Source organism: Cynara cardunculus (assembly GCF_001531365.2).
Source record: "Cynara cardunculus var. scolymus isolate 2C chromosome LG 8, CcrdV1, whole genome shotgun sequence".
In the NCBI taxonomy this organism is placed as follows: Eukaryota; Viridiplantae; Streptophyta; class Magnoliopsida; order Asterales; family Asteraceae; genus Cynara; species Cynara cardunculus.
In genome coordinates this window covers 22,753,725-22,763,468 of record NC_037535.1, presented here as the reverse complement: position 1 = coordinate 22,763,468, position 9,744 = coordinate 22,753,725, and the positions used below count along the sequence as shown (strand labels likewise).

Sequence of the window (9,744 nt, the reverse complement as noted above, 5' to 3'; positions counted from 1 at the left end):
CCAAAAACCAAAGCATTTAGGATTTAAAAGACATAATTCTTTAGTAAAATATAATATGATATATAAAATGCGTTTTTTTTTGTTTAAATGTACATGTAAAAAATAACTCATAAAATATTAATAACTCAAGATGTTCTTAACCGGTTATGCTGTACAACATATTTCAAAATACACAGATGACATGAATACATGAAAACTTTTGGGTTCATAATGACGCAATAATCTCGACCATATTTATGAGAAATAAACGATACTTAGCATTGTTGCTAGCCTTACAAAACTTTAATCTCATTCATGAAAACCAATTAAGCTTATCTTGAAAACCGTTAGTGGGGGTAATTTTGTCCATTAACTTTTATTTTTATAACAAATTAAGTCTCTCTAACTACTTTTCATTTTATAACAGAATTGGTATCTTTTTTTAGTCAATAAAATTTGCTGACACAAAATATATCTTCTAAATATAATGAGCAAAATAATTTGATAATTTGAAGTTTAGATTTTAACATGAAATATTTTCTCTTTTAAGAAACTTTACTTATATGAAATCATTTAACTCAAATAAAATATAAAATATATGTTTTGTTTTACTTAGTTAAAAATTTAAAAAAGTATCTATACTATATTATAAAGTATTTGATAAAAACTCTTAAAAATTATTTTTTTTGCATGAAATATTTTTTATTGATGCATATTACTTAAAATTCAAGATTACAAGTAATTTTACGTAAGTACAACTTATTAACACTATTTTTAAATTCGTGTAACTAATTGCAGATAAACATAACCAAATACAGGATAAACATCTATTTTAAATATAAAAAATCTAAAATATAATTAAGATAATCATTGAGTTCTAACAGAATGTTTAATTATTATCTTTATCAAAAAATTATATTATTAAGTCAAAAATAAATTATTTTGTTATTAAATCTAAATTAAATTATAATAAAAAATTGAATTAAAGAAGTTACACAAAAAAAACAAGAACTATTAAATAGTTAATTTGATACTAATATTGATTTATTTTCTTTTCAAATTTATATTTTATTTAAAAATAAAAACATTACCGCTTTTTCAAAACCAAATAAAATCGTATTATATCGATAGAGACAAAGAACAAAAACTAAACATTAAAATCGAGATTTATTTTGCTTCATTGCGCGAGTATCCTTCTAGTAAAACTAAATATCTGACAGTATATTAGATAATAAGATATAAAAGTATACATTTAAGTAATTTACTAAAACTAAGTAATATCCATAAAGATATTATGGTTAAATTAGATATACAAACAAAATTTAACTAATTTACTTAAATTAATTAATATACACTAAAAATGATTAAAATTAAATGATAAATTAATAAATATATAAAAAAAATATTATAATTTAACAATAACTGGTTGGAGATTTTTAATGCTATTTAATTTACATAAATTATGAAAAATATATCAACAAACAAACAACAAAATGACACTTAGAATATCTCCAACAGCTATGCTAATTTTAGAAATCTTAACTATGTTAAATTCTTATCTAAAATAGAGAAAAAAAGGAGAGCAAATTGAAAAAAAAATATTCAAATTTAGAAACAACATATAACATACCTGTTGAAGATGCTTGGAATATGAAACCTCCGTATTATATTGCACGCATTTAATTTATTCGGAGCTATTGGATCGAATCGGTATTGCTACCCGAGCTCTCTTATTGAGTTGCTCATTCGATGGACTTTCTCAATATTATGCCTTGAAGAGGACTCGAACCTCCACGTTCGTTGGAGGGTATTTTTGTCAATTAATTTATTCAGAGCTATTGGATCGAATCAGTATTGCTATCCGAGCTCTTTTATTGAATTGCTCATTCAATGAACATTCTCAATATTATGCGTTGAAGAGGACTCGAACCTCCACGTTCGTTGGAGGGTATTTTTGTCAATTCACACATGCATAAATGATGGGGTTAAAATAAGTGAAAGGGGACAAGTTGTATTAATGTAAGATGTTTAGGGGAAGTTGATGTAACTTATCCAACTACCAACCAAACACATCAGATTCTTCCCTACACTCCACCACATACAAACACACCCTTTCTCTCTTCTTCCCCTTCGATCCATCGCCTTTTTCCCCTTTCCTAACTCAATTCTTCTCAACAATTCACTCCCCCAAGATTCTCAATACTTTCATGAAGCTTGCTACCATTGATTCATAGCTCCGCTGTAATCGACGGCTCCGATTTTTACTCCGGCACGCTAAATTCAACCAAAAAGGTATCTTATTAGGGTTTTGCTTAGGATTTTACTGCTTTACTTACTGTTTTACTTTGTTTTGATCAATTCTAGATCATATAGACGAGTAATTCTGTAATACTAGTGTATAACTCTGTTAGTCTACGATTCAATTTGATGTGGTTGACTGTAAAAAAGTTTGTAATTTTCGACTAATTTATTGAATCCAGTAGAGAAAAATAAACAAGGAATTTAAATGAAATCTTTGATATCACTGGATTGTTTTACTCGGGAAAGCTGATACTAGTATCTAAAGATTAATTCTGGACTGATATTTTACGTTGGGATTGTGTATTTAACTTATCTGTTTAGTTTTTTGGGATCATGTTTAGCTTCAAAAGTTGGTTTTATAATTAATTGATTGGTCAGTATGGTTATTGTGGTGCTAGTCAATTTTTGAGCGTTTGGCACTTGATTCTGTTTATAGATTGTTGTGTAGCTACTAAAGCTTTTCTTTAGTTACTGGGAAAATGAATGAATGGAAATTTTTAGAAGTTGATTTTGTAATCTTGCAATAAAACAGGGGGAAAATATGATGCATTTAGAAGAAAACATGGACCTTTTCAGAAAGTGAATTATGATTTATGGACTGGTAAAATGGGAAACATTGGTTTTTTGTTGATTTTATGGGATGGTTGTGTTTCATTTTCAAAATGGTCTATATGTGTTTCTAAGTTCAATTAATAAGTATCTAAAACTGCCACTTGCACTTTTGGACTTCATATTTCGTCTTATGATGCCAATTCTCTATGATTTGACTTCTACAAACTTCTAGATAGAACAAAAAGACTGGTCGTAAATTTTCAATTGGATTTGGCCGTAAAAGGGCAAGCCTCTTTATGGTTAACAACAATATTTATGTGAACTGAGGGCTTGATGCTGTGAGGCTCGTTAATAGCTATGCGATGCTTATGAAGCTGACAATTCATCTATAATTTGACTGAAGGCATGCTTAGAAATATTTCTAATAGGATACTACTTGTGTGGAGACAAATATTGATCAAGTGTCAGCTTATGTAACTATTTGAAACATTAGCTTTTGGGCAGAGTGAGTAATTAGGCCTCACGGCATGCTAGTCTCACTATTGATTGTTATAAATAGATTTGGCAGTGATCGTATACTCATATGTGTTGTCAACTAAAAAAGGTAGGGCAAGATAGCCCCTTTGAAAAATCAAAGGCATTTGAAACAAGAAAGATAAAGTAGATTACAATGGGTCAGGCCCAAAAATAATTCCGCTTTAGGAAACCTTGGCAGCTGAAATAATATTAGCAACTTCTCAAAGTTAAGCAAAACTTACCAAAAGAAGCGGAATGGGAGAACCAAAAATCTGAATAAAATAAATGAACAAAAGTAAAGGGTTTTTTAAGCTAATAAAGCAATACAGTTACCAGACCTAAGTGCATGCTTGCAAAATTTGCTCTTTTGCCTTAGCGAATGACTTGGAAATTTGAGTTTTAGAGTATGCGCTGAAATTTCTGTAGAGAATTCTGTCCAGTGTAATTTCAAAACATTCTAAGTAAATTCTTCTCTTGAAGATACATGTGCTATTTATACCTACTTTCCGGGCTTCAAGTTTTGTATTTCTGTGTGTTCTAGTTTTATCTAATTAAATTCCATTGCCACATGTGTAGGGTAGTAATTTCATAGAAAATGCCTGAGATATACTTTCTGGTGACAGGTTGTACAAAAGATTCATCATATACCTGTTTATTAATCTTAAGCAAACATCTTACAACTATTATGGCATGGGCCTACTCCTTAGAGACATTTCAATTTTTACATTTCAATCCCCCAGCTTTCTCCTACTTTTATAAATCTTCAGATTTTGTTACGAGAATATCAAACACCAGATAATCTTGTCCATGTTAGCTTTTCCAGCTAAATCTGCAATTTTCGATCTTTATACTTTTTAAGGCTTGTCATCATGGGAATGGCATCTTTGCTTCAACCAGCAGTGATGTCTTAAGCTTGTGACGTGTTATGTGGGTGCATGAAATGCATGTTAAGGACTAGGGTGGAAGAACGCTAAAGAAGGCGAAGAGAATTGTTGAGAGAATTTCTTGAATGCATTTTTGGATTTTGTGTTGGATTTAAGAAGTCTCTATGTTATCAATAGAATTTTAGATACAATAACTTTTTGGACGTCATATTGTTCCATGTTGTACCGCCAAAATGTAGCATACATCTATGTGTCAGGAGAATCAGAGAAATCCACATAATACAAGAATGCCTTGGAGATTTTAGAAAGTAAGAGGGCATTCCTTGGAGAATGCTTCTTGTGCTGTCAGCAGGTTTCATCTGGGTGCTTGGGTGGCACAGAGTCACCCAAAATTAGACGGCCCATGGCATAATGTTGATCACTGTTCAGTAGACAGGCAACACGACCTGTATGTATCGAAAAGTAAAGGCGAACTTGCCAAAATCTAAACATAAAACCTGAACGATAAATTGAGCGGGAAACCTATTACTTTTTTTTGATCAAGCCAGTTATCCCACTCGTTGATAAGATGATCAAGTTTTCCATGTTGGAAATATCACATGAAATTTGTTATGGCTAGGTAAAATACAATTATAACTAGTCACACACTCATATTCCAGAAATACAGAAACAAAGAGACAGGTATCACAACTCTTTCTACCCATCCAGTTACATTCTTTTTTTGGCGTGGGACTTAGGCATAAGGGCCTTCAATAATTTGATTCATTTTCAATCAGACCTTGCTCTAGCTTCTTCAGGGATCATTACTTCTTTAAGTGTGTATTTCTAGGTAGTTCAGTGTTGAACACATAATGGCGATTAATACTTTATGCACATTAGACTTGCCCACAGGCATAGGTTATCAGAGTCGATTTATTCCACTTACTCCATGGCGATAGGATGCAATTTATCTTATAACATTTAACACCGAGTAAGTTGACCCATTCTTTCCTCTTATTGATGCTCAAAACTAATAACTAAAAAGACGCATTCAGTGCAATTGTTACTGATGACCACACTGGACAGCCATACAAACAAAACAGAATCCAGGCACCATTAGGGCTTCCACACTAAAATAACTTCCAGATATTGGAATTTAAATATATTGGACTTCTTTCCCAGGTCTTGAAACATTCAATCATCGAATCATGAGAAGCTACTTCCAGCTTTGTGTTCACTCTTCTCTGATTAGAACAATACTATGTTGGTTCCCTCAGTGAACTAATTCTAATATCACATTTCAATACTAATTTGCATGTGTATTAAATGAAAGGTGTCTAGAAAGAGATTTGTTCTTCTAAGTGCACAATTCTGATACTTGGCTCCATAAATTAGGTCCTGACTGAAAAAGACTCGATGTTTATCTCTTATCTAAACTAGAGTCAGCTGAAGTTCAAGAGAGGAGTGCAGATACCAAGGAATTGAATGCAACCAAGATGGAATTGAACTTACCATGATGGACAAGCCATCTGACACTTTAGAGTTGACAAATGACACCGACAGTAGAAACCAGACATCACTATCTAATCGAGAAAGAAACTCGGAGTCTATAATAGTTAAGGAGTTGCATGATATGCATCAAAGGCAAAGTCCTGATGGTGGGATCCATGTCTCACATTCCAATCAAGAAAGAAGTTCCACCTCAGTGATACTCGACAAAGAGTCTGACAGTCAAAATTACAGACAGGACCTTCATACTGGGTGTGCGGTGTCAGAATCTGATCAAGAAGGAAGTGCACTCCCAGTAGTACCGAAAAAAGTATCAAACACTTCGCAGCAAACTCCTCCAGGTGCTGGCGTTCCTGCATCTAAACCTGATCAAGAAAATGCTATTGTGGTGTTAAGGCCTGAGAAAGGGCTGGATAAATTACCACTGAGACGCAATGCTGACAGTGTCTCCCATGCATCACATTCTGATCAAGGTATCTCTTTCTCAAAACTACCTGAAAAACCTACGGGGGATGGATATAATTGGAGAAAATATGGTCAAAAGCTTGTGAAAGGGAATACATTTGTCCGCAGCTATTACAAATGTACATCCGCTAATTGCCCTGCAAGAAAACAAGTGGAACGATCGCATGATGGGCATATAACGGAAATAAATTACTTGTGGAAGCATGAACATCCCAAACCAAATACACTTCAAAAAGGCTCGGGATTTGTTCTGCCTGTTCAATCAAAAGGATCTGATGACCCTTCTTTGACCACATCTGAAGGTACATGATCAAATCGATTTCCAATTTCATGTTTTGGTATTAATTGTTTTACTAAACTTGTTATGTGTAGACCATTCATCTGTGCATCCCGCGACGTCTCATGATCCCGAGGCATCAGAAACCGACACCCTTCAGCTCTCAGTGGTTCCTCCAAGTGAGAATTCCGTCGAAGTTGCAGCTTCACAGTCAAATGAAATAAAAAATGAGGTTAATAACGATATTTCATCGGACTCAAAGAGACAGTAAGTTAACGCACTACTTAATAGCGTCACATTTCACTCTTGAAACTTCTTAATACTGTCGTAATTTCATTTTTGAAATTCTTATATATGCATTTGTGCATTGCAATGGGGTGATATAATGTTTTTCAGGAAGAGAGAGAATTCTAGCATCAATGAAGGTGTTTCAACTAAGACAAATTGTGAGCCGCGAGTAGTTGTTCAGATAACAAGTGCAGTTGATATTGTAAATGATGGGTATCGGTGGCGCAAATATGGGCAGAAATTAGTGAAAGGCAATCCCAATCCGAGGTACATGATTAAATCTATCCTAGTTAAGGGTCTGTTTGTTAGCAGCTTAGGGTGCGTTTGGTACGCAGACCAGACAGGACAGGACAAGACAGAACAGAACACGACAGAACAAGACAGTTGTTCAACGTTTGGTAAGACATGACAGGACTGGACAGAACTGGTTAAAATGACCAATTTATCCCCAGTGAGCTGTTTATTGTTTTTTTTTACTAAATAATCAATATAAATGTTAACAAATACGGTGTCCAAAGTATAACTTACATCAAAACCACTGCTACTTGCAAAAATATATATGCAAAAATACATGATTTCATAATCAACTAATGATATATGAAAAAGGTAAATATAATATAAGCATCAAGAATCCATTATCGAAGCAAATCTATATGCATTCCATACTAAGAAGGAAAAACTACTACCAACAAGCGCACAATCAATTAAAATAGATTAAATATCAAATAGTAAATAAAATACAAGCATCAAGAAAATAATTTGGCTAGTGATCCCATATAGTATCATCACATTCACAAAACTTGGATTTCATAAATTAATAAACTATAGGGATGAATATATAATAAATTACATAAATTAATAAAAATATAGAAACCGTATAAAAATAATATTTTGAGGACAGTAAAATGAAAGTTTAAGAAACATAAAATACAATAAATAAAATTTAAAGAATGAATAAAATGTAAAAGAGAGACCTATTTGATGTTTTAGAAGAGAATTAAGTTTTATTTTGAGGTTATATTGGTAAAATATAAGTCTGTTCCACCTTGTTCCACCCTGTTCCATGGGGTAGGGGTGGAACAGGTCTGTTCCACTTTGTTCTACTCTGTTCCTGTCTGTTCCACATAAAATTCCTGCCAAACATAGGACAGGGATTCCTGTTCTGTTCTGTCATGTCCCTGTCCAGTGTACCAAACGCACCCTTAATGAGCTTAATGGAACCCACAACTTATTTGGTGAGCTCACAACTATTTGGTGAGCTCACAACTATTTGGTGGTGGCTTAATGATATAGAAAGTGGCTTATTCGATAAGCTTTTAGGGGGACTTTATGCAGAAAGCTAAGATTTTCCAAACCTACCCCCCCTAATTAAAAAACATGCTCATTCCATCTATGAAATAAGACCTTCCTAATCATCCACACAGGTAGCTTTATTCATACGAGACTTAATGGAAAACCAACCAAACAGTCCCTAATTCAGTTTAGAAAACAGTAGTTGATAATGGGTGTCTTCCATTTTGCTAAATAGTAGGAATGATTTTATTAAATAAACCCTCTCTTCAGAACGGTCACTGGATTCAGTTTTGTTTAGGTAAACGGGTGGTGTTTATGCAGGAGTTATTACCGTTGTTCAAGTGCTGGTTGCCCTGCCAAGAAACACGTAGAACGGGCATCCCACGATGAAAAAGTGGTGATTACAACTTACGAGGGACGACATGATCATGATATGCCTGCTGGTGGTCGGGCTGCTACTCAAAACATACCAGGAACCGCCACTGGCACAACAACATCGATGGACAACAACGATGGATCAAGACCTCAACCAGAAGCACAAGAATCTAATGGTATGGAAATGGTTCTTAATGTTAGTGCTACTTGAGACTAACGACCGCTGACTCTAAATAACAAAGTTCGGGGTGTAGGTTATGTTCCACGGTTTGTCTATTGTTCGATTCGACACGTAGTAAGTCACATAGTGTTGGTGTATAGCCATAAATCTTTATTATTGGCAGATTGGGATGAGCTATAGATATATATATCATTGGACAAGCTTTTTTTCTTCTTTATATTTGATTTCATTTAGTTGAATAGCAGAAGGTGTTGAGTTTGACTTGTGAAATCAGCCAACACCACTTTGCAGTGGGGTGGTGTCATGATGTTGGTCAACTCTTTTTTGTGTTTCCAGTTGGGTCTTCCTTGGGATGCTCCCATTTTATGCTTTTTTGGGAAACTCACCAAGAAGAAGCATTTTTCCCATTTCTCAATTCCCAATACTTATCTATTTCCCACAATTTCCCAAAGGGTGAATGTTGGTTTGAGCCTGGCTCCAAAGGTCAAAAATACTAAAAAGTTTCAAGTTTAAATCCGAGGAGGAATAAAGATCCTCTTGTGGTTATGGAGGTTTAAATACGGTGACTTCGAGCTATCTGTAAAGCATGTGGTCGTCATGGGATTAGTCGGCTCGCTTAACGAGTTGGATATCCAGGTTAATAAAAAAATTAACAAATGTTATATAAACCTCTTTTTTCCATATCATTAAATTAAAATCTATGCAAGACTTTACAGTTCAACATTGGTTGCCAAAACGTAATAAATTGATGATTTTTTTTTTCTTTTTTCCTATCCAAATACTAAAAACTTTTTATTATCAGTACCACACTGGAATAAGTTAATAAACACTCCTAACATGTCATGTGTAAATACACACACACACTAGAAGGGTACTTGAATAATATAACGAGAAACAATTTGATTTGAATGTTTCTATTTATTCATTGTCCTTTTCGATGTTATAACACGGTTTTATATGGTTTTGAGAAAATGATAATGTTTTTATGTTTGAATAAAACATAAATTTAAGGATCCGGTAAAAACTTGAAAAATGTATCGATATTAGAATCAAAATTAAGTATTTAAAAGTTATCTTTTTTGTGTAATTTTTTTAGTTCGATTTTTTATTATAATTTAATAATGAAGTAATTTATTTCTGGTTTA

General features: G+C 33.3%; 1 protein-coding gene across 3 annotated transcripts; it reads left to right on the top strand.

Moving 5' to 3' along the window:
* The first annotated feature begins 2,072 nt into the window (after positions 1–2,072).
* Positions 2,073–8,890, top strand: LOC112516957 (probable WRKY transcription factor 33). 3 transcript variants are annotated; one of them, XM_025124227.1, is made up of 5 exons: positions 2,073–2,271; positions 5,652–6,487; positions 6,558–6,729; positions 6,859–7,017; positions 8,365–8,890. In XM_025124227.1, exons 2-5 carry the CDS (start codon positions 5,725–5,727, stop codon positions 8,627–8,629), a joined length of 1,359 nt encoding a protein of 452 aa, XP_024979995.1. In that variant the 5' UTR covers positions 2,073–2,271; positions 5,652–5,724; the 3' UTR covers positions 8,630–8,890. The 3 variants fall into 3 exon arrangements, with proteins under 3 accessions (XP_024979995.1, XP_024979994.1, XP_024979996.1); XM_025124226.1 differs by having other exon boundaries at positions 5,607–6,487; XM_025124228.1 differs by having other exon boundaries at positions 5,607–6,487; positions 8,342–8,421.
* Positions 8,891–9,744: the final 854 nt, after the last annotated feature.

Bases quoted from the DNA above. Each gene is read 5' to 3' on its own strand.
- LOC112516957 (XM_025124227.1), top strand. From the start codon at position 5,725: ATGATGGACAAGCCATCTGACACTTTAGAGTTGACAAATGACACCGAC. The intron at 6,730-6,858 runs GTAAGTTAACGC...AATGTTTTTCAG, and splicing joins TCATCGGACTCAAAGAGACA to GAAGAGAGAGAATTCTAGCA. The intron at 7,018-8,364 runs GTACATGATTAA...GTGTTTATGCAG, and splicing joins AAAGGCAATCCCAATCCGAG to GAGTTATTACCGTTGTTCAA.